This window comes from Nycticebus coucang, chromosome 3, assembly GCF_027406575.1.
Source record: "Nycticebus coucang isolate mNycCou1 chromosome 3, mNycCou1.pri, whole genome shotgun sequence".
Classification (NCBI taxonomy): Eukaryota; Metazoa; Chordata; class Mammalia; order Primates; family Lorisidae; genus Nycticebus; species Nycticebus coucang.
The window spans coordinates 144,280,058-144,305,214 of NC_069782.1; the positions used below are offsets into that span (position 1 = coordinate 144,280,058).

The 25,157-nt window shown below is 33.8% G+C and overlaps 1 protein-coding gene across 1 annotated transcript in view; it reads left to right on the plus strand.

The window, feature by feature from the left end:
* The window catches only part of ATRNL1 (attractin like 1), a 723,386-nt gene that overhangs the window by 276,137 nt on the left and 422,092 nt on the right, over nucleotides 1-25,157 (plus strand). Inside the window, exons 22-24 of the mRNA XM_053583937.1 lie at nucleotides 14,858-14,952; nucleotides 16,857-16,935; nucleotides 18,803-18,960. Of these exons, the coding sequence (XP_053439912.1) occupies nucleotides 14,858-14,952; nucleotides 16,857-16,935; nucleotides 18,803-18,960 (332 nt within the window). The remainder of the gene's footprint in view (nucleotides 1-14,857; nucleotides 14,953-16,856; nucleotides 16,936-18,802; nucleotides 18,961-25,157) is intronic.

The window sequence follows — 25,157 nt, forward strand, 5'->3', positions numbered from 1 at the left end:
TGCACAAGTCAAGATTATTTTCATTTCTGATCCTGCCATATGTACCTTATTTTATCTCAGAAATAGAAATATTTCCAATATATATCTTGATGATTTTTTTTATCACTGGTTACTCTTGTCTTAAAAAATATATTATTTCACGTTGCTTTTGTAATAAGAGTAAAACAGGTGCCAAATATTCACTATTTGTTGTTCATAATTACAAACATAAAATGTTCAGAAACTTTCTATGTAGTTCAAGTTCTCTTTCAATTAATCATTAGTGGAATATCTGACTTATTTAAATATTTTGTATAGACTAAAGGCCTTTTCCCTTTCTATTTTATTTGCTTAAATTCCTTTTTCATGCAGTATGTTTTACTAATCAGCTTCATTTTGTACACACTTTGTTCTTTTGCAGTTCATAGCAACCACTTTTTTTTTTGTCTCCAAGGCTGCTAGTCCAGTACTGAACAATAACTCTAAAAAAAATCTAGTTCTGCGTGTTGAAACTTAACCTTGGGTATACTGTAGTCATAAAAGACTAGAGTGAGAGACTGTATCTTGTATGTCTTTTTTAGCCTGTACCTAAGAAGAATGTGAATTAGGAATGAGATATGCCATTTTTTGAAAGAAACATAATTACAGTTGATTTTTGAACAATCCAGGAGTAAGGGGAGCTGACCTCCTGCACAGGGGAAAATCCACATATAACCTTTGACACCCCCCACACTTACCTATTAATATCCTGCTGTTGACCACAAGCTTTACCAATTAGATAAACAGTATATTAATGAAGGGATTTGGGATCACTAGATGAGAGGTTTCTACGCAAGGAATGAAGAGGCTTGACACAAAGTCCATGTCAGGGGACCGACATGGGAGAAGCCCTCTCTAGTAAACCTTGGGTACCGTATTTTATCATAAAACAGGAAGAAGTAGATAAAACCTGCTTACCCCACATTATCACTGATTGGGAAGGACATAGAGAAGGTCAGATAGAACGTGTCTGCTTTTGTTTTTGCCAAACCGCAGACCTTGAGCACAACCTCTGCCCCGAGCATCAAGAGACCTTTGGAATCTAGAGAATATTTACCATAACTGTTATCGCCATACCTCACGTATACACATTTTCTCCTGGAGGCCAGTTTTCTGATCTCCTGCACATACACAACTCACATACTTTTCTTATGATTAAGTCTCTCAGCAGGAAGCAAGTCTTATGCTAAAGATCCGGGCTCAATTTTCCCTACAAATTAACACATATATGTGCTCTATTCTTACAATGAAAGAGGTCAGAGGAAATAAAAATGTTATCAAGACAATTATAAAAAATATATATATTTTTTCTATTCATGAAATGGAAGTGGATCATCATAAAGGTCTTCCTACAGTTCATCCTCATACTGAGTATGTTAAGGGGGAGGAAGAGGAAGGGTTGGTCTTTGTTAATGGCTTCTACTTCTTGAGTCAGTGTTGGTAGGTTGTATGTTTCTAGGGGTGTACCCATTTGCTCAAGGTGTTGGCATATAATTGTGCATAATCATCCTTCATGGTCCTTTATATTTCTGTGGTGTTAGTTGCAACGTTTCTTCCTTCATTTCTGATTTTGTTTTCTGAGTCTTTCCTTTTTTTCTTAGTTTAGTGAAAGATTTATTAATTTTGTTTATGTGTTCTAAACAACCCAATTCTTAATTACCTATTTTTTCTGTTTTTGTTGTTGTTCTCTATTTCTCCTCCAATGTTTATTATTTCATTCTTTCTATTAATTTTAGGCTTACATTTTTTTCTGTTTTTCTAGATTCTTGAGGTTTAAAGTCTACTTGTTTATTTGAACTTTTTCCCCTTTCAATGTAGACATTTATTGCTATAAACTTTCCCTTTAGCACAGCTTTTGCTTTGCTGCATAAGTCTTGATGTGTTGTTCTTATTTTTCTTGAGATATTTATTAATTTCCTTTTTTATTTTCTCTTTTATCCAATGGTTGTTCAAAGAATTTTTCACCACTGATTTGTAATGCCTCCATATTCTAATTAAAATTTATGCATATGCAGAGCCTTATGCTTTGCCTCATTCTGTTTTATGTACCTGTTTGGTTTACTCATATATCACGTCTAATACTATATTGCCTTAATTGCTATAGTTTTGTAATAGTTTTTATCTAATTGTGTGAAACACCCTTCCTCACCATTTTTTAATTCATATTATTTTAACCTGGCCTCTGATTTTGTTCTTCTATGTAATTTTTAGGATCACCTTTTCATGTTCATAAAAATCCTTATTTTGGTATTGATTAAAATTCAGTAAAATTTATAGACATACTTGAGGAGAAAGATTGTTTTTAACATTTTCTTCCATTTTTACATATCTTTTATTTTTGGAAATTTTTTTTTTTTTTTTTTTTGTGGTTTTTGGCCAGGGCTGGGTTTGAACCCACCACCTCCAGCATATGGGAGCGGCGCCCTACTCCTTGAGCCACAGGCACTGCCCATTTTTTTATATCTTTTATTTTTATTTTTTAACTTTATTCAAATTAATATGAGGATACACATTTGGGTTACGTTGTTCTCATTTCCAGGGTAAAGTTCCCTTTGTAGAAAAGCCCCTCATGGGGGGAGCGTTAGACACCCTCACAATGTGCACATTATGTGAGATTCCAGCTCATGCCCTCCCTCCTTCTGCCGTACGTTCTCCTCCTACCCCCTCCCGTTTCCCTCTACCCCTGAACTGGACTATAATAATGTTTTATTGTTCTCAGAAACATGTTATTTTTATATATTGATTTCACGTTAGTATGGAGTACATTGGATATTCATCTTTCCATTCTTACGCTACTTTACTCAGAAGAATGTACACATTCTTCTTTCCACATCCAAGCCAGCAAAGATTTTTTTTTTTTAGTATTGAGTCCAATCATAAACATGTTATATATCTTAATTCAGATGTTTTATATCTGTGAATAATATCAGTTGTTAATATTCCTTAAAAACCTATTGATTTCTGCATGTTTATCATGCTTAGAATTTTTCCAAGTTATAAAAGTTTACTGTATATATTCTCACATTTTACTTGTAAATAGTCATGGCATGTTGAAATGGTGCAGTTTTGTTCCTTTTAAAATATATGCCTATTTTCTTTTTCACTACTTGTGTACTAAGTAAACATATGTAGTACTGACAAAAAGATGATGGGAGTCATCCAATGTCGGGGCTTCGTGTGTGGGAACACTGACCTGGTTTGAATGCCAACTGGGAAAACGATGCTGATAATAATTTACGCCAATTTAAGAGTACACAAAGCCTGGAAATGCCTGGAGATGGTTTACCTTAACTCAGGCTGAGTAGACCAAGAAAATACAGCACCTTCCTTGCTTCTTCAGCAGGGTTTTATTACTTTTATTTATTTATTTGGCGCCACCCAGGGTTTTATTAATTTTTAACTAAGGTGCATATGCAAAAGATAGGGTGAAAATAATCTTAGGTTCCCAGGAAGACTGGATAAAGTCAGGATAAGTCGCAGGAGGTTGGTAAACAGCTGGTGGTGTATGTAAATAGAGGGGGAAGGAGCAGCTAGTTCTATTCAAGCAGGTTTTCTAATTTAATGATATATTCAAAGAGTTTAATCCTTCCCATCTGTTGACTCTCAAATGCCTAGGGCTGGTCTGGCCTGTCCCTGTGCCTGGTTCTTTTCCTCTTCTGTGGTTTTAAAGAACCCCCAGGAACTGTCCCAGGCATTTGCCTGGAGGTGTGCTCTGCTGAGAAGTCAACCGGTAAACCTCCCACAATCCAAGTATAACTTTAAAGGGAGTATTTTAGAAGTTTCAACTTGAGTTATGATATTAAACATATGTGTTTGCCAAATACCCTTTATCAGTTTAAGGGCATTCCCTCCTTACAATTATTGTTTTATTTTATTAAATGTTTACCCTGACTCTATTAAGGTGATAATGTTATGTTTCTTTCTTAATTTAGTCTGTTATATTAATAAATTTCCTGATAGCAAACTTTTTCTCCGCAGATAAGCATTGCTTTACTTGCTGAAGATGAGATAACATCTCTGCTTTTTCATTGTTGAAATCAAGTTTACTAGTATATAATTTTAGGCTTTTATCACCTAATGTTTATAAATTTAATGACATCAGAGGGTAAAATAAACTCACAAATTTAGCTGGATGTAATTGACATTTCCACCATCAGCAGACAGTATGTGCTTTTTATGCACATTTGGAACATTGACCAAGAACAGATAGTCTGCTGTTGTTGGTTAATGGTGTTGTTCATTTATTTTACATCCTTTCATATTTTCTTAGAGTTCTAAGCTATTTTAAAGAGAGAACGTTGAAGTCCCCAATGATAATTGTTGACTTGTCTGTTTTTTCTTTATTTCTGTCAATTGCTTCATTTTTTTTAAATTTCTGATTTTCATGTAAATTTAGCATTGTACATTGACCTTTTTATCATCATGTAATGTTCCTCTTTGTCCCTGGGAATTTATCTGATATTAATATAGCCATCTCTCTCATTGAGTGGGAGAAGGGATACTACTCTGTTGAAATTCACTTAGCCCAGGGCAACAATGGTGTTCATACACCACTCATAATTCCTGAATCTTATGGGGCTGGGGAAGAACATTATTTATTGTGGCTTTAGAGCTGGACAGTGATAATCAGCACAACTTTGCCTGTAGTTTTCTACTATGACACAGGCTCTACCTCTGTTCACCTTGGCTCGGGATCCATGCGGTCTGCAGGTCTCCATCTCATAGTCTCAGCAGTAGGATTTTCAAAGGGCTTTAGATTTGGTCTGAGTTTGTTAGTGTTTCCAGGTTGTATGTAGGTGCTCTGGCATTCAGGTGGGAACGTAGAGAAGGCAAAAACAAAGAAGGTATGAAAACTAGGGAAATCACCACTGGGTTACTGCTGTGAGTTCCATGGTCCCTAGCCAATCCACTTCCTTTTCTCCACATTCAGAGTCTTCTGATAGTTTTGTATATTTTATCTGGGGGTTTTAGTCCTAATTGGCAGGAACAACATGGTGGAACACATTCAGTCCATCCTATCTATGTAGAAGGGGGAGTCTCTCATTATCTTCACCTTTTGACGTCTCTTCACATATATCTTGTGTGCCAAAAATGGAGCTAAGTGGATTCCTCCAAATATCATATGTTCTTAATCTCCTTTATTTCTTGGACGTATTTTTCCTTGACTGTCTCTTTGACATTATTTTTACTTAACTCCTACTCAATTTTTAAAGCTTACCTGTAGGAGACTGAGCACCAGGCTTGTAGAAGTGGTCCCCACTTCTTGAGGGACACTTGGAAGCAAGGCAATCTCTGATCCAGCATGAAGGTGTTTGCAGCCCGGAGACAAGCCCTCAAGCAACTGCATGAGTTAATGAGATAAGATCAGTCCTCTTTAGCAAGCAGGTGTTGAACCTTGGACATTTGTGGTGCAACAGGGTGAGAGTCAAACCCATGGGGAAAGAGCACATAGCGATCATTAAGCATGTGATCCTAGTACATGGGTTCCTCACACCTATTGTATAATGCTTCAATAAAAGGCCACAGCGGAGGTTACTTGGGCCTCTCCCTGCACCTCAGGGAAGCCCACTTCTTGCAGCATATTCTTCTAATCTGTGTCCTGGCTGTTTTATTCATGGTAACTGGGTGTCACAGCAGACACCGACACTTACTTTAAGTATCCATTCCTCTAGTAAGCCTTCGATGCCCATCTAGGTTAACTTGTACTGTTTTCCATTCCTTTTTTCTTTTTGTACTTTCTGTTGTTCTAATTCTTTTTTTTTTTTGAGACAGGGTCCCACCCTATGCCCCTGAGCAGAGTGCAGTGGGCGTGGTAGCTCACTGCAACCTCAGACTCAGGCTGTGGGCACCCCGCTGCCTCAGCCTCCGGAAGCTGCTGGGATTACAGGTGCTTGCCACGGTGCCCAGCTGGGATTTTCCATTTTTTTCCTGAGTCGGGGTCTCACTGTCACTCAGGCAAGTCTCGAACTCCTGAGCTCAAGCAATTCTCCCTCCTCAGCCTCCCACAATGCTGGGTTTCCAGGCATGAGCCACTGTGCCCGGCTGTTGTTATAATTCTTATATTTTATTGTTGACTTAAAAAAATTACCTATTGGGTAGTGCCTGTGGCTCAGTGAGTGGGGTGCTGGTCCCATATACTGCGGGTGGTGAGTTCGGACCCAACCCTGGCCAAACTGCAACAATAAAAAAAATTAAAAAAAAAAACTTAATTTTAAAATAAATTACCCATTATAATTACCATTCTTTTTAAATCCCTTGTACTTTGAGAGTAGAAAATGTGTATAATTTTTGTTTTACCTACTTTCTAGTATGTAGTTGAAACTCAGTCAATTTTATGGAATGAACAAATGAATGTGATACGATTAAAATATGTGCAGTCACCTTAAAATATATGGGAGTGTGAAAGTGAAATGTAGAAATTTTAATTTGGAAGTGCCTGTGATCTTTTAAGAATACATTTTTGAACTAGTAATATAGATAATCTCATATATATGTATTTATATACGCTATATACATATATATCTATATATGGCATGCAAGTAAAATAAAGATTGGATTCTCAGCTTTCTATGAATTCTCAGCCATAGAAAATATCAAATTATGCTAACCAATCACATTTCAGATTCATATTTACTAACCTTACGGTGTGTTTCCCCAATTTTTTTACTTTTTCTCTTTTTGATGACCATTTTATATCTTTCCTGTCTCTTCACATTCCATTCTCATTTTCAGCTGAGGGACTTTCTGGTTTTACTGAGAAATTAAATAAAATTGAAAGACAGCTTCTGTATGATCCCACCAGCTCTCCTCCATGTACTCTATGCATAACGTGATTTCCTGTCCACACTCTGAATATACCTAAACTTTATTGTGTTGCACTAGATCTCATCACCATTTACCTACCTGAGAAGATAGTCTAAAATTTCTCCTAACTCTCCTGTCTCATCAGTTTTTCTTTTCTTCTATTTTTTCCAATTAGCATAAAAGCATATTATTTCCACAATCTAAATATGAAACTCTCTTACCTGTTTGTTTTGTTTTTGTTTTTGTTTCTGTTTTTTTGAGACAGAGTCTCACTATGTTGCCCTGGGTAGAGTGCTGTGGTGTCACAGCTCACAGCAACCTCCACTTGTTGGGCTTAAGCGATTCACTTTCCTCAGCCTCCCTCGTAGCTGGGACTACAGGTGCCCGCCACAATGCTGGCTATTTTTTGGTTATCGTTGTCATTGTTGTTTGGCAGGCTAGGGCTGGGTTCGAACCTGCCAGCTCTGGTGTATGTGACTGGTGCCCTAGCCGCTAAGCTACAGGCACTGAGCCCTCTTAACTGTTTTGATCATACTCAGTCATTCTACTACTGTGTTATTTCTTTATATTGATTAATAAAGCAAAAAATTATTTGAATTGATTTATTGTCAATCATGACTTCTTTATATCATAATAGAGTGGTTCATTAGTACATCATAAAAACTTATTTTCCAAATTATGTACATGTGTATAAACTTGAGATGTATTTTAAATTTTAATGTCTTATACACTACTTAGCTGAGAAGTTGAGAGCATATTTCAGCAGGAAGTTAATGTTTTAAGTTGCCAGGTAATTATCATTTGTAATCCCTTAAAAATGCTCCAATAATATTTTTTAAATTCTGAGGAGAAATATATAATCTTTCAGATAAGTGGAAAATTGGCTTCTGGAAGACTTTTATTCTAAGTAGCTTTAAAAGGAAACATTTTGTGTCAAAGTCTACATTTTCTTTCTTCAATTTATGGTAATTCACATTCGCCAAATGGTACCCTATCACTTGAATTGGGTAATACGCCTACCAATTTTGCTCTAGGATTCAGGATTTCCCCCCCCCTAAATGGCATTAGGATTGATTATTACCATATACAAGATACTTTGTACAGATCTGGTTACCTTCAACTCTCATACATAAGATAAAATAAGTAGAGAGAAATCAAGCACGAATACCTGATCAATAATTTCACATGTTTATAGTGAAGGGTGGAGTCTATAAGGGCAGAAAAAATGTTCCTGGTCCTGTCCTAAGTCACCCAGTTCCTTCCTCTGGCCATCCATTACTGAGTTTTTAATGCTTAGTTTCGATCTTGAAAAAAAAAATAAAAGATACTTGTACAAACAAATTTTTGAAAATAGTTTGAAATGGTTGCTTTTCCTTAGTGATATTTTTTCTTCATGTTAAATAGATTATTATGTTTCTCAAGCTTGCAGCCCAACTCCTGAATCCTGTCAGCTGTATTTGACTGTTATCACTACTCATTCTATTAAATATGATATTTACTTAACTTCCATAATAATAAATTCTGGGTTTCTTGTCTCCCAGGTTGCCCCTCTCAGTCTCCTTTGCCATATTTTCTTCAGGATGAAAATTTAATTGATATGCCTCATGGTTCATACCTTAGACCTGTTCACAAAGTTGATTTCCTGCCTTCATGGCTTTAAATCCCATTTAATGCTGATGATTTACAAGTTGTTATCCAGCTAGACAAACTCAGGCTGATGTCTAGCTGGATAACAGTTGTAATCATCAGCATTTAATCCAGTTATTCAGTAAGCATTTCAAACTTAGTATCTTCTAAACTAGGCTCCTAATTATTCTCCCAATTCTCATCAAAATAAAACCAATTTCCATTTTACTTAATGATGACTTTTGCTTGGTCTTAGGAAAAGACAAACGAACAAACAAAACTTTGCTTTCCTTTCTTTCAAAGGCTGTATCTGTTTATATAGGTAATCTTGTTTGCTAAACCTCCCAAATACATTCCCTGTATCCAACCACTTCTTGTGACCTTCACAGCTCTCACCCTCTCCTGCGTCATATCCTGCCTACATTAATGCCAAAGCGTCTAAGGCTTGTTTTTGTTTTTGTACACTTGTTCTTTCTTCTTGGAATACGTTTTCTTTAATAAACTCTGTGGCTTATTCTTGTAGTATTTTTGATCTTTAAATGTTCCTTCCGAAATTACAAGCACACTCTATCCTTTTACTGGGTTATTATTCTCCAGAAGACTTAATCGTCATCTGATATACTATATACTGAAATTATTAATTTCTGATGTCCATTCAATAGGATCTAAGTTGCATGAGGACAACAATTTTTATCTTTTTTTTTTTTATTGTTGGGGATTCATTGAGGGTACAATAAGCCAGGTTACACTGATTGCAATTGTTAGGTAAAGTTCCTCTTGCAATCATGAACAATTTTTATCTTTTATTGTTGCATCTCCAGTGTCTAGAACAGCGGTTCTCAACCTGTGGGTTGTGACCCCTTTGTAAGAATGAAAATATATCCTGCATGTCAGATATTTACATTGCAATTCATAACAGTAACAAAATTACAGTTATGAAGCGGCAACGAAAATAATTTTATGGTTGGGGGTAACCACAGCATGAGGAACTGTATTAAAGGGTGGCTGGAGTAGGAGGCATTAGGAGGGTTGAGAACCATTGATCTAGAACAACACTAGCACATTGAATTTTTCTTTGTATTTTTTGGTAGTCAGATGAAAATTAGAATTATTACCTATTGCATAATTCTATCAGGCATATGGATGCCTATAACACTTTCAGAGATAAATTGTTGCCTTATACTAAATTATACAAAAAAAAAAACATTTAGAAATGAAGTTATAAAGCGTACAAGTAAGCAACGTGGATAATCCCATCTTTACATTTTATATTAATAGTTTTTAATGGATAAGGGCACATTATGAAAGGTAAGTATCCAAAAAATAGAAGACATCTCTATTTATTTGAAATAATTTCAGATATTTTTCTAAAGGTAGCAGTTTAACATTATAAACAGTATTTCGCCCTTCTTTTGTAATGTGCAGAACCACTCATGACTTAAAACATTTAAATGTTTTCATCCTGGTGTCAGCATTGTATATGGACAAAATTAAAAAATAATTTCCCCTGAATTCCTTTCTTCAATGTGAACAAAGTTCATATATATAAATAATGTTTACCACAGAATCATTTTTAAATAACTAAAAGTAGAAATTCCCACAATAGAAACAAGTAAATGCATCACAACGTATGATGAAATTTTATTTAGCCATTAAAGCTCATGTTTTGAATGAATTTTGATTTTATGAAATTTTTTTTTTTTCATGATCAAATTCTCAGCACTTTTTAATTGATGTACTTAGGCCATTTTTAAAAAAAGATTACATATATTATATATATAATATACATATATATGTCTACTCCTTGCATGATACAGAGAACTTGAGAGCAGGGGTCTCTTATATGAATCCACAGCGCTTAGCATATTTGGCTCATAGAAACCATTCACCTTATATTCACTGAGTTAGAATGGGATGCACTGAAGCTTGCAAGAAAATTGTATACCCATCATAATACTTATTAACTGAAATTTATGTTATTTGGGGAAATGTCCATTATAAATATTTATTTATTTTTTATTTTTATTTTTTTTTAATTAAATCATAACTGTATACATTGATATGATCATGGGGCATCATACACTCGCTTCATAAACCATTTGACAGATTTTTATCACAGTGCTTAGCATAGCCTTTCCGGCGTTATCTCAGTTACTGTGCCAAAACATTTACATTCTACATTTACCAAGTTTTGCAAATACCCCTGTAATATGCACCACAGGTGTGATCCCACCGATCCCCCTCCCTCTACCCCCCCCCTTTCCCACTTCCCCCTATTGTTAAGTTGTAGCTGGGTTATAGCTTTCATGTGAGAGTCCCAAATTAGTTTCATAGTAGGGCTGTGTACATTGGGGACTTTTTCTTCCATTCTTGAGATACTTTACTAAGAAGAATATGTTCCAGCTCCATCCATGTAAACATGAAAGAGGTAAAGTCTCCATCTTTCTTTAAGGCTGCATAGTATTCCATGGTATACATATACCACAATTTATTAATCCATTCGTGGATCGATGGGCACTTGGGCTTTTTCCATGACTTAGCTATTATGAATTGGGCTGCAATAAACATTCTGGTACAAATATCTTTGTTATGTTGTGATTTTTGGTCTTCTGGGTATATGCCCAGCAAAGGAATTACAGGATTGAATGGCAGATCTATTTTTAGATCTCTGAGTGTTCTCCATATATCTTTCCAAAAGGAATGTATTAATTTGCATTCCCACCAGCAGTGTAGAAGTGTTCCCTTTTCTCCGCATCCACGCCAACATCTCTGGTCTTGAGATTTTGTGATATAGGCTAATCTCACTGGAGTTAGATGATATCTCAAAGTAGTTTTGATTTGCATTTCTCTGATGATTAAAGATGATGAGCATTTTTTCATATGACTGAAGGCCACGTGCCTGTCTTCTTCAGAGAAGTTTCTCTTCAAATCCCTTGCCCAGCCTGCAATGGGATCCCTTGTTTTTTTATTGCTGATGCGTTTGAGTTCTCTGTGGATTCTGGTTATTAAACCTTTGTCAGAGATATACCCTGCAAATATCTTCTCCCATTCTGAGGGCTGTCTGCTTGCTTTGCTTACTGTGTTCTTAGCTGTGCAGAAGCTTTTTAGTTTGATCAAGTCCCAGTAGTGTATTTTTGAAGCTGCTTCAATTGCCCGGGGGGTTCTCCTCATGAAATACTCACCCAGACCAATTTCTTCAAGGGTTTTCCCTGCATTCTCCTCTAGTATTTTTATAGTTTCATGTCTTAAGTTTAAATCTTTAATCCAATGAGAGTCTATCTTAGTTAATGGTGAAAGGTGTGGGTCCAATTTCAGTCTTCTGCAGGTTGCCAGCCAGTTCACCCAGCACCATTTGTTAAATAGGGAATCTTTTCCCCACTGAATGTTTTTAATTGGCTTGTCAAAAATCAAATAGCGGTAAGTAGCTGGATTCATCTCTTGGTTCTCTATTCTGTTCCAGATATCTACTTCTCTGTTTTTGTGCCAATACCATGCTGTTTTGATCACTATCGATTTGTAGTAAAGTCTGAGGTCTGGTAGTGTGATTCCTCCTGTTTTGTTTTTATTTCTGAGTAATGTCTTGGCTATTCGAGGTTTTTTCTGATTCCATATAAAACGAAGTAATGTTTTTTCAAGATCTTTAAAATATGACAGTGGAGCTTTAATAGGGAGTGCGTTGAAATTATATATTGCTTTGGGTAGTATGGACATTTTGATAATGTTGATTCTTCCCAGCCATGAGCATGGTATGTTTTTCCATTTGTTAACATTTTCAGCTATTTCTTTTCTTAGAGTTTCATAGTTCTCTTTATAGAGATCTTTCACGTCTTTTGTTAGGTAAATTCCCAAATATTTCATCTTCTTTGGCACTACTGTGAATGGGATAGAGTCCTTAACTGCTTTTTCAATTTGACTGTTGTTGGTGTATATAAAGGCTACCGATTTATGAATGTTGATTTTGTAACCTGAGACGCTGCTGTATTCCTTGATCACTTCTAGGAGTTTTGTAGTAGAGTCCCTAGTGTTTTCCAGATACACAATCATATCATCTGCGAAGAGCGAAAGTTTGATCTCTTCTGACCCTATATGGATACCCTTGATCGCCTTTTCTTCCCTAATTGCGGTGGCTAAAACTTCCATTACAATGTTGAAAAGCAATGGAGACAATGGGCAGCCTTGTCTGGTTCCTGATCTGAGTGGAAATGATTCCAATTTAACTCCATTCAATATGATATTGGCTGTGGGTTTGCTGTAGATAGCCTCTATCAGTTTAAGAAAAGTCCCTTCTAGACCAATTTTCTTGAGTGTTCTGATCATGAAGGGATGCTGGATATTATCGAAAGCTTTTTCTGCATCAATTGAGAGAATCATATGGTCTTTGTTTTTTAATTTGTTTATGTGCTGAATTACATTTATAGATTTACGTATATTGAACCAGCCTTGAGACCCTGGGATAAAACCAACTTGGTCATGATGTATAATTTGTTTGATGTGTTTCTGGATTCTGTTTGTTAGGATCTTGTTGAATATTTTTGCATCTATATTCATTAGTGATATTGGTCTATAATTTTCTTTTCTTGTTGGGTCTTTTCCTGGTTTGGGGATCAGGGTGATGTTTGCTTCATAGAACGTGTTGGGTAGTCTTCCTTCTTTTTCTACATTTTGGAACAGGTTGAGTAATATAGGTACTAATTCCTCTTTAAAGGTTTGGAAGAATTCTGACGTGAAACCGTCTGGTCCTGGGCTTTTCTTTTTAGGGAGGTTTTGTATAGTTGATGCTATTTCTGAACTTGATATGGGTCTGTTCAACATTTCCACTTGATTCTGGTTAAGTCTTGGAAGGTGGCGTGCTTCCAAGTATCGGTCTATTTCCTTCAGATTTTCATATTTCTGAGAATAAAGTTTCTTGTAATATTCATTAAGGATTTTTTTGGATTTCTGATGAGTCTGTGGTTATTTCGTCTTTGTTGTTTCTGGTTGATGATATTAGAGATTTTACTCTTTTTTTCCTGATTAGGTTTGCCAGAGGTTTATCTATTTTATTGACCTTTTCAAAAAACCAGCTTTTTGATTTATTGATCTGTTGTATTATTCTTTTGTTTTCAATTTCATTTAATTCTGCTCTAATTTTGGTTATTTCTTTTCTTCTACTGGGTTTGGGGTTGGAATGTTCTTCCTTTTCCAGTTGCGTGAAATGTCCCATTAAGTTGTTAACTTCCTCTCTTTCCGTTCTCTTGAGGAAGGCTTGCAGTGCTATAAATTTCCCTCTTAGAACTGCCTTTGCGGTGTCTGATAGTTTGTGTCTTCATTGTCATTTTGTTCCAAAAAATTGGCGATTTCTTTCTTAATCTCATCTCTGACCCAGCTATCATTCAGCATAAGGTTATTTAACTGCCATGTTTTTGTATGGGTATGCAGATTCCTGTTGTTACTCAATTCAAGTTTTATTCCATGATGGTCCAAGAAGATGCATGGAATAATTTCTATTCCTTTAAATTTACTGAGGTTAGACTTGTGACCTAAAATGTGGTCAATTTTGGAGTAAGTTCCGTGGGTTGATGAGAAGTATGTGTATTCAGTTTTGTTGGGATGAAATGTTCTGTAGATGTCTGCTAAATCTAAATATTGGATGGTTAGGTTTAAATCTAAGATTTCTTTGCTCAGCTTCTTTCTGGAGGATCGATCCAACACTGCCAAGGGAGTGTTGAAATCTCCGATGATTACGGAGCTGGAGGAAATCTGATTTTATGAAATTTATGAAGCTTTATAAAAATATCTACCTTTCTACCTACAGAATTTTTTATTTTTTATGTTTTTTAGAGACAAAGTCTCATTTTATTGCCCTCAGTAGAGTGTGGTGGTGTCACAGCTCACAGCCACCTCCAACTCCTGGGCTTAGGCGATTCTCTTGCCTCAGCCTCCTGAGTAGCTGGGACTACAGGCGCCCGCCACAACACCTGGCTATTTTTTTGTTGCAGTTTTGCTGGGTTTCAACCCTCCCCCTTCTGTTTATAGGGCCGGCGCCCTACCCACTAAGCCACAGGTGCTGCCCGTATCTACAGAATTTTAATAGAAATAAAATACACCAAAATGTTAACTGTATTTCTCTGTAGTTATGATAGGTAACTTTATTCTCTCACTTTTGTAGTTTCCATGATTTTCAGTATTTTCGTAATAGTATCAGAATTGATCAATATTATTTTTAAACAATGATGACTTCTTCCACATCTGTGGTTTGCATTTTGCTTTTGATAACAAATATTTATATTTTTCTAGTTTTGAATAGGCCACTAATGTTTAATGATAACAATTTTCAGTACTAACAGGCAATATATTTTCACCTAACTTTTGTTTTTCAGACAGTTTTTTAAAGTACGTATGAGGATTCTATTTTTTTTGTTTCCCACAGACAGCCTTTTGATTGACTATCAGTTTACCTTCAGCTTATTACAGGAAGACGATCGGCACCATACTGCCATAAACTTTATAGCAAATCCAGAACAGGTGGGGAGATATTATTATATTCATAATGTAATTATACTATGTCAAGTTTTTCTCATCCATTTTGACTTTTCTTCTCAGAATTGTTTTAGGATTTTTGTAGTAAAGACTAATCCTGTTAATTAATTTTTTTCTTTTCACTAAACTTAGGTATTCTTGTGATTCAAAGAATTGTGAGTTTAATATTTCATATTTTGCAGAGTCCTGTAATTTTGATTATATATTAAGATTATATAATTATTATTAATATTATATATTATTTCTCTGTATGTATAAGTATATTATTATAAAATAATTTATGCTTTTAATTACACATTTAAAAGCACATGCTTATTTCAAAATAAAACTCATGAATTCAAGACATGCTAGCTTCCATTTTACACTCATGGCCATTTCTGAGTATCGCTGTCATGGGCAAGGTAGTATATCCTTTTGACGTATGGAATATATTTAAATTCCAAGACTTTATTTTTCTTTGATTACTTAATATTCTCAGAAGCTATTTCTGTAATATTAATGAGCACTACCCTGAAAAATATTTATAGCAATCAAAGCTTTATAATAATACATTTTATTTTGCATGCTCTTTCAAGATTATTCTTCTTCATGAAATCATATTTGCTTTTGGGAAAGTATGAGGAGAATATCCTTTGATGGGTATGGAACACTGTTAATAGTGTTTCTCGTAGAAGCACAGCTGTCCTCCATGTAGGGAAATCATTAAGAGTGGATATTATCTGGAGATGTAAGATTGGGGCTTAGTGTGAATCATTCAAATGGGATGTCATTCAAATGGACGACGCCTCAGTCACACATCATCCAGCAGCCTCTGCCTTTTCTATGATGCTCCTTCTGTCTACTCCTGTCCATCAGGGTGGGGCCATGTCCTTTAGTCAGTTTACCATGAAGACTGTTATGTCAGAAATTGGGAATTTAATTGCTTACGTATTTGTTTTCTCCTAAAAGCCATACAGAAAATTCGGGATATTTATATTGGCTTACCTGCATTATCATATTTAGAAAAAAAAATAGTAACACTAAGGATTTGGTATTTTTTCTCCCCCTTGCTCTCCCTTTGTTCTCTTTCTTTCTCTTACTCTCTCCCTCCCCCTCACAAGTCTTGCTTAGCAGTATAGATTTGATCTTTGCATATTTAAAACTAAGAATAATGAACTCAGTGCCTGAAGCTGTATTTATTTAATATGAGTATCATTCTTTGCCTTTCCATAGGCCTAAATAGTTACAATCGTTCTTACTTTCTGTTTCTTAATTCTTGGAGTAACAAAATAATAACATTTAACAAAATCTCTTAGACATTTGTTTTCCTAAAATAAAATGGAAAGAGTCTGTATTCAACTAATGAATGACAAAAAGCAGATCAAATGACATAAAATTAAATTCTTCAGTTTCCTTTTGTATAGCTGTTTGAATAATGCGATCAGCTCTTTTTTTAGAGTAGATTCACTGTTTTTCTCAGGAAGTTTTAGTTTATGTATGTACAGTATTTTTCCACTAGAAAATATGTATGCATCTAAAAATAAGTCTTTTAATAAAACAATTTTATATTGCCCAAAGGTACTTTGGAGTAATCCAAACCTGTATCATTTAAATGTTAATCACAAATAAACAAAGACAATAAAAATATTAAATTACAGCAGCTTATGTCTTACATGCAAAAGGCTCAATTATAACAGAAAAGATAAATGAGAAATTTAAATCTACCTTTGAATTTATTGCACAGTATTTCGTTTAGAAGTATAAATGGCATCAACACATATTCACTTGGATATTTACAAAATATGTAGAGTTTGAGAAATATAATATGGACATGATAAATCAGTAGGCTAAGTCATATCTATCTAATGTAATTTGTATTTTTTTAACTTTAATATTTTCTTTCTTGGTAGTCGAACAAAAATTTGGACATATCAATTAATGCATCAAACAACTTCAATCTCAATATTACATGGTCGGTTGGCTCAACAGGTAAAAAAATGTTGGTGGTCATGTTTCTTACTTGTGTTCCTATCTGGAAGTTGATGACCTTTTACTGTTAATTACATAAGTGAAATTTTAAATATATACCAAAATCTCTGGGCTGTTACTGATAAAAATAAGAAGCAGAAAAATGGATAAAGCTTCATTACTTTGTTACCTTTATCCTTTATTCAGTTAAAATTAGATGGAGTGACAAATATTATACACTACTTAATTTTTTAAAATGGCAGTGATATGAAATGCGGAGATGTTAATTAAGATAGATTACTTCTGTAATGACTAAACGGACAGATTTCAATTACTTCATTCACTATTAAAGCTGTACATGTAATTGTTAACTTTAATATTTATGTAAAATAATAAAATTCTTCTGTGCATGCTATAACATAAAAGTAACAACTTGTGTATTATTTTCAAACTTAGAAATATACCTTTTCTTGTGCATTTTAGTGTGAAGATTGGCTAAAAACCTATTTGTAATGTGTCTTCCATAAGAAAGTTAATAAATTGAAATTATTGACTTTAAAAACATAACTAAGGAGTTCAAATCTTCATGTTGAATTATGAAAATGTATGTTTACATTGTTATACTTGTCTTAGGACCTTCTATTGCTTTCTATTTTTGGTATCAAAGGTATACTCTTGTATGAATGTTCTAGAAATTGTTTTTTTATACAGAAATATTATGGATTTATAAATTTATATTTGATTTCTGAAAATTAAATTATACTATTTTAATATGTAGAATCACAAATACCTAGATTTCATGGATTAAGAGATCTTTTGCTATTGCAGAACCTATGACACTTGTGAAAAATGAGAAGTTTAGGCAAATATACAGATATTTTGTTACTATAAGTACCAAATATATAGTAAATTCTTGGCACTGTGAGTTTCATTAATTAAAAATTCATGATAGCTTGTTCTGTTTAAAAGCATCTACAAAAATATATAGAACATCTCTAATTACTTTAGAAAGGGAATTTTAATATGCAATAAATCACATGTTCTTTCTAAGAACCTTATCTCAGAAATTTTGATTTTTCAGGTAGGGAGATAGGGTCATGGAATCTGCATTTTTTCAAAAAAGCACACAAGGTAATTTTAGAATAGGTAGTCGCTTAAAATTAATTCAACTACTCAGTATATTACTGTTGATTAACATGAAAGTCTTTCTACGATTGTTGGAAATGCTTTGTCCCATTTGCTTAATTTTGTCAAATATTGAGTACCTAAAATGTGTTTAAGTAAATTCAGTTCATGTTTTAAATTATGACCTTCATCCAATTTATTTAAAGGTAGTGATGGTTCAGTTTGTGGTAAGACAGGTAAATTGGTTTATTTTCCATCTTCTAATTGTATTGATACACATGAAAGTATGATCTGATTTGTTTTGAAATGCTCTGTGGAGTAGTAAGTAGAAAGTGCTCAGGCCATATATCCCCAAGTTCAGAAACAGAATTTACTACTCAGTAACTTGTAATTTGGGGCAAGTGCTTTAATCTTCATGAGGCTCGGGTTCTAATTTGAAAAATAGACATGATAATACCTCTGGGGTAGTATTGTTATTAGAAAGAGCATAAAGTCTCTAAGATAGTGGCTGGTACACAGCACTTAATCAGTTGTAGTATTTCTGAAAATAATTTTCAGTTAAACCTATTTTCATTATATATTGTAGATTCATTTTTTAATTTTTTCTTCAAAATTGAAAATGTGAGTGTATTAGATTACATTTTTATAAAATCAATTATAAAAATCTAAGCTAAACCTAGTATGTATTTTGCTATGTAAAGTTCATAAAGATATGTTTCCTTATATGAATTATTTAAATTTGTCATTTTTGTTTACATTTTAGCTGGAACAATATCTGGGGAAGAGACTCCTATAATTTCCAAGACTAATATAAAGGAATACAGAGATAGTTTTTCCTATGAAAAATTTAATTTTAGAAGTAATCCTAACATTACATTCTATGTGTATGTCAGCAACTTTTCTTGGCCTATTAAAATACAGGTAAGTGTTAAGAGTATTTACTTGTAGTGAGCATTGAATAAGAATCCTGTTTTTGTCCAAAGTGATTATATAGATACATTTCTTGATTTGAGTAACACTAAAACATGTACTAACTCTTGATAGAAAGAGGTCACAGACTCTATAAAATGTCTGAGATAATGAATGTCTCTTTTCTTGTAAATCCATTTGAAACGGTTTGATGAGTTAATGTGTTTTTGTTTCAGTATATACTAAACATAATTAAATCCTTAATTAATGATTCAGGATTAGCAATATTTAATAGTCACCTCTTTAAGACTCAGTGCCTCCCCTCATTGATTTCTTGTTTTATGCAGGATGTGTGCCTTACGTTTCATTTTGGTTATGGTTAGTGATAGGCTGCTGAAGACTTCGGATTTATTTCTAGAAAACAACTGGGTTGTTCTTTCTATCTCAAAGTCGTAGTGAAGTGTTATGTTCTTCATTAATGCTTTTGTGGAAAAAAAGCCTTTGTGTTGAGATGCTGGGATTTGCTTGTTTATTCATTCCTTTATGACTGATGGATATTTGAATAGCTTACATGTGCCAGCCCCTGTTAAGGGCTTTTATGTTTTACAATTCTAGATTTATAGATTATGCCTTACCCTTAAATTAATAAATGATAGCTTATACTCTGTGACTAGTGTGTTTGCAAGTTTTATTTATATGAATTTCTGTGAGATCATTTGTGGGATGAGCGAGTGATTTTTTTTAAAAGCATATTTACTGGAAAAAATTTTCTTCTTGTTTGTAAGGTCAATTTAACACCTAAATTAAGGTAGTTACTTAAATCTTCAAGAAATATTAGTATAAATTACTACTCAGTAAACCTTGCGATGGAAATTAATTTGAGACATTTATTTCTTCATTGTAGTATGATTGATTTAGATGCTTATATAATCAGAAAAATGCCAGAAGTATTTCCATATAGATTTTTAAAAGTTTGATATTGTAGGTGTATAGTTTTATTTTCTAAGAGTCATATAGAAATATTGATCAAATTATACTTATTTTATTCAAATTATGATTGAAGGGAAAAGGTCTCATTTATAGACCTTACTAAATAGTAACTGAAATTGATATGATTATTATATTTATTTTTTTCTATTCTTTATTTCTTGGTTATCTCATTATATTTTATTTGTAAACCATTATATAGCTACTTCGGAATGTTCATGAATATTTTATGGTTAGAAATTAAGTTTCTAAATTGGATTTTATTTTGAAGACATACTAGTAATCTCTTCTGGAAGCCAAACCAAAATTTGTATAATGAGATTGAAATACTTCACTTCCCTGAAATACTTCACTTCCCCAAAACAAAATGTGGAAAATAATTGGTATAGTCAAGATATATAGAACCTAATCCTCCCTTCTTCTTAAAATTCTTACATTTGTCTTAAGGAATATGTTATATTAAAGCACATATGTGTTTATTTGTAGGACTACAATAAACTTGCAATTATTATACTTGAAGTAGTTAAATATTTTAATTGAGATTTTAAATCCTGGAATCTATTACTCTACTCCCTGTTTCAATAAGTTCAATTGTTTTAGATTTCACTATTAGGTGATATGTAATATTTGTCTTTCTGTAACTATTTCATTTACTTAGCATAATATCCTCCAAGCTTATCCATCTTGTCACAAATGGCAGGATTTTCCTTTTTGTAAGGCCGAAAAATATTCCCTTGTGTACATGTATGTGTGTGTGTCTATATGGTTATGTATCATAATTTTTTAATGCATTCATCTATCTATGGACACTTAAATTATTTCCATATCTTGGCTAATGGGAAAAATACAGCAAAGAATCCAAGAGTACAGATCTTTCATTTCTTACGAATCTATACCTTGTAGTGCGACTGCTAGATCGTTGGTACCCTCAGTAGAGTGCAGTGGTCTCATAGCCGACAGCAACCTCAAACTCTTGGGCTCAAGCTATTCTCTTGCCTCAGCCACCCAGGTAGCTGGGACTACAGGTGTTGGCCACAATGCCTGGCTATTTTTAGAGGCAGGGTCTTGCACTTGCTCAGGCTGGTCTTGAACCTGTGAGCTCAGGCTATCCACCCACCTGGTCCTTCCATTTTTGGAAGAATCTCCATACTATTTCCCATAATGATTCTAACAATTTACATTTTCAGCAGTGGTGTGCAAGGGTTCTCTTTGCTCCGAATCCATTTCCAACACTTTTGATAATAGCCATCTTAACAAGTGTGAAGTGACATCTCTTTGTGGTTTTAATTTGCACATCTCTGATAGTGATGTTGAAGCACTGTTTTATATACCTGTTGGCCATCTGTATATTCTCTGGAGAAATGTCTACTCGGGTCCTTTCTCATTTTTTTGCAAAATAGGCTTGGCACCTGTAGCTCAGCAGCTAGGGTGCCAGCCACATACACCGGAGCTGGCAGGTTTGAACCTGGCCCAGGCCTGTCAAACAACAATAACAACAACAACGACAACAACAACAAAACAGCCAGGTGTTGTGGTGGGCATCTGTAGTCCCAGCTACAAGGGAGGCTGAGGCAAGAGAATTGATTGCTTTAGCCCAAGAGTTTGAGGTTGCTGTGAGCTGTGATGCCACAGCACTCTACCCAGGGCGACATAGTGAGACTCTGTCTCAAAAAAAAACCCCAAATTTTTCAAAATATTCTCTGCATGTTGGCAATCTTTTTGTAAAATTATGTAGTAAATATTTTGTAAATAAAGGTACATTTAGCTACAATTTCTCATTTCCCTTGTGTATGATGACTTATGGGTGACTTTTGATATACCCTGTTGTATATAAAATTTATGTTCTTTGACTAATATCCCCACACTACTCAATTTTCATTGATTGTAGTGCCCTTCTCTGACTTGGACTCAATTCTGGCCTCACAAAATGAGTTTGTTATTATTTCCTCCACTTCAATTCTTTTGGAAAACTTTGACAAGTAATTCTTTAAATGTTTAGTACAATTTACCAGTGATGCCAGGTGTTCCTGGGCTTTTCTTTGTTGGGAAGTTTTTGATAACTGAATTAATGTCCTTATTTGTTATTAGTCTGTTCAGGTTTTCTATTTCTTCTTTAGTTGGTTTTGGCAAATTGTATTTTTGTATGGATTTATCAGTTTTTTTCTAGGTTATATCTTCTGTTGGCATATAATTCTTCACTTTAGTTTCTTGTGATCCTTTGTCTTTCTATATTGTCAGTTCTGGTGTCTGTGTCTCAGTCAAGTTCTCATTGGATCAAATCTGATAATGTTCTGCTCTGTAGATCACATTTTCACATCTTTCATAAGATTTGGGAATTTTTAGTCATTATTTTTAAAAATAAGTTTTTGTTCCTTCTTTCTCCTTGAAATTCTATAGTGCGTAGGTTGGTTTGCTTAATGATATTTTATAAGTTTCATTGGCTTTCGTCTTCATTTTTTTTTTCTAGTTAGAAAAAGACCTATCTTCTAATTTGCAGATTCTTCCTTCTGCTTGATTGATTATGTAGTCAAAACTCTCTTATTTTTCATTTCATTCATTGTATTATCTATAGAATTGCTGTTTGTTTAAAAAATGATTTCTGTTTAACGTTTAGTTTTGTTCATATATGGTCTTCTTGGAGTTCCTTACATTTTCTCTCTCTTTGAGCTTCCTTAAAATAATTATTTTGTTTTCTATTTCAGGTAGCTTATAGATTCCTGTATCTTTGAGATCATTTTCTGCAAAACTGTGCTCCTTTAGTGGTGTCATATTTTCTTGCCTTTGTGTGTGTGTGTGTGTGTGCTTCTGATGGTTTTGCATTGATATTTATGCATTTGAGGGAGTAGGTGTCTCTATCTGACTTTTTGAATAAGTTTTTGTGTGAGAATACTTTCACTTGCAGGTGGCTGTGAGGTAACCTGCAGGTTGGGTTGCGGTTTTCTCTTAGGGGAAGGGTGCAGCATTCGGGTCTTCATGTATCTCTGTCAGCTTAAGCCAACGTTGATGAAGCCTAGAGAGGTCTTTGTTGTCCGAGGCTGTGGGTGTTTGTGGTAGTGGTAGCTGCCTGTTGGTGAAGGCTGCTAGTGTTTACTTGTTCTTTTCTGTTTTGGTCAGGAATTCTACCTGAGGGGTTCCCTAGTGGTACTGTTTCTGGCATGCTACCAGGTGTACAGTTGAAGAAGAGCTAGGATCTAGGGTCAGGCATGTCTGTGGCCGTAGTGGAGCTTGTGTTTCAGGCTCAGGGCTTAAAGAGCTGGAGTCCTGTGCACAGGGGCTTATGGAACTTTTGTGACAACGGGGGTCTGGGACCTGGTGCCCTGCTTATTTCCCATAGTCTTATGAGATTTTAAATTTCATAATTTTTCTTCTGATTAAAATATATTCTTTGTCCAAAAGTAGAAAATAGTAATGAGTCAAAGGAAATATTACTCAAACTTCACTATCCTATCCTTACTACTATTAAATTTTATGTTACTGATTTTATTTTTCTGTATGTGAAAAATATAATTAAAAAATTTAAGTTGTTAAGTTGACACAAAAATGTTTCTGTGTCATATTTTTTGGGCTCTAATAGTATAGTTCAATATCAATGTATGAGCCACTTCATTCTAATTTCTGCCAAGTTATTAATATGTGAATATCACAGTTTTTCTGATAAATTTACTATAACAGGCATTTATAGATTTTTTAATTTTACTGTAGTGTTGCAATTACAATTCTTATGTGAGTCTTGATAGACATATATGAATATTTTTAAGTACGTCTGGACAATCCAATTACTGAGTTTGAGTGGGCATGTTTTTAATATTTTTAAAATAGATATACCAAACATATATAATTTTACATAAATTTCTTACCTTGCGTGATTTTATAATGCGTCATTTTCTGCTTGATTACCCTTTTCTCATACTGATTCCAACTACTTCTTTTCTTTTCCAACTAAGCTAGTCCATGTTACTTACCTAGTATGATCTTTTCTATATTTTACTTCTTGCTTATGGAATCTATCCTGCGTATCTCCTTATATTCTTTTAATCTACTATCTTACCTGTATATCAGCATCACCACCTATCATTTATCTATAATATTGGGATTGTTGGTAAACTATGTAAAATATATAAAAATTGAAAGATTGGATTTTAAAAGACATAATTACTTTATTTCTTTTTCTTCCATTTTCTATTGGCAATAACTGACATAGCTCTTTTGTAGTTATTTCTTCCTCTTTTCAGATACTACTTAATGATTATTCTACTATGTCTTCTTTTATAAACCAGTGCATATAAATATTTTAAGGCATTTCTAGTACATATAGATTTCAGGGAGCTCTTTGGAGTCTATAAATATTAGCTATTTTTATATGCTTTGAAAATATTCTTTCATATCTATAATTTAAAGGTTGTTAATGATAACTTTTGCCATAAAAATTTTGTACAAAGCGAAAAAAATCTTTTTTCTCTATTTTTTTTAAACTTCTAAATGTCCATTAATGGTCCAAAATGTATCCCTCTTGTTCTCCTTGTTGTACTTATCTCAGATTTTTTTTCCAATTTATAATTTATTTTTAAATATATGTTATTTTGGGGAGGGAGTTTTTTTTTTTTTGATAGTGTAAACTAAGCATGCGCTTTAGTTTTCTAAATTATTCATAATTATTCTAATTTATTTAAAAATCTGCTTTTTTTGCCTCTTAAATGTACTTTTATATTTGTCTTGTAATGAATTCTCATGTATAATACATAATTTTTCTGAATTTTCTGCTTTATATCTGTGATCATGATGAGTATTTCCATAACAATATAATATTGATTTTATTTGCAGTGGCTTTATGATATATTTTGATATCTCCTATGGTAAAGAACTCTGACATTTTTTATTTTATACTTCTTTTGATGATGTGAAGTGTTTTTTTTACCCATATAAACCTTTAAAATAACTTTTAATTTTATCACAACCACCTTTTGTCATTCTAATTGTTATTATATTAAATGTATAAATTAACTTTGAGACAATCAAGTGATTTCTTATTTCCTAATATATGATAGTATGATGGGAAGTATGAATTGAAATTAACTTTTCCATAAGGAAGGAATGTTAGGGATGTTCCACAACAGTGCTAAACGCAACTGAAAATTAAGTGGACTTTTAATACAAGTGTCTTTGAGCCACTGCCATGCTATCATGATTCTTGCAGATGTATGTTAAGTTTTTATACCATGTAA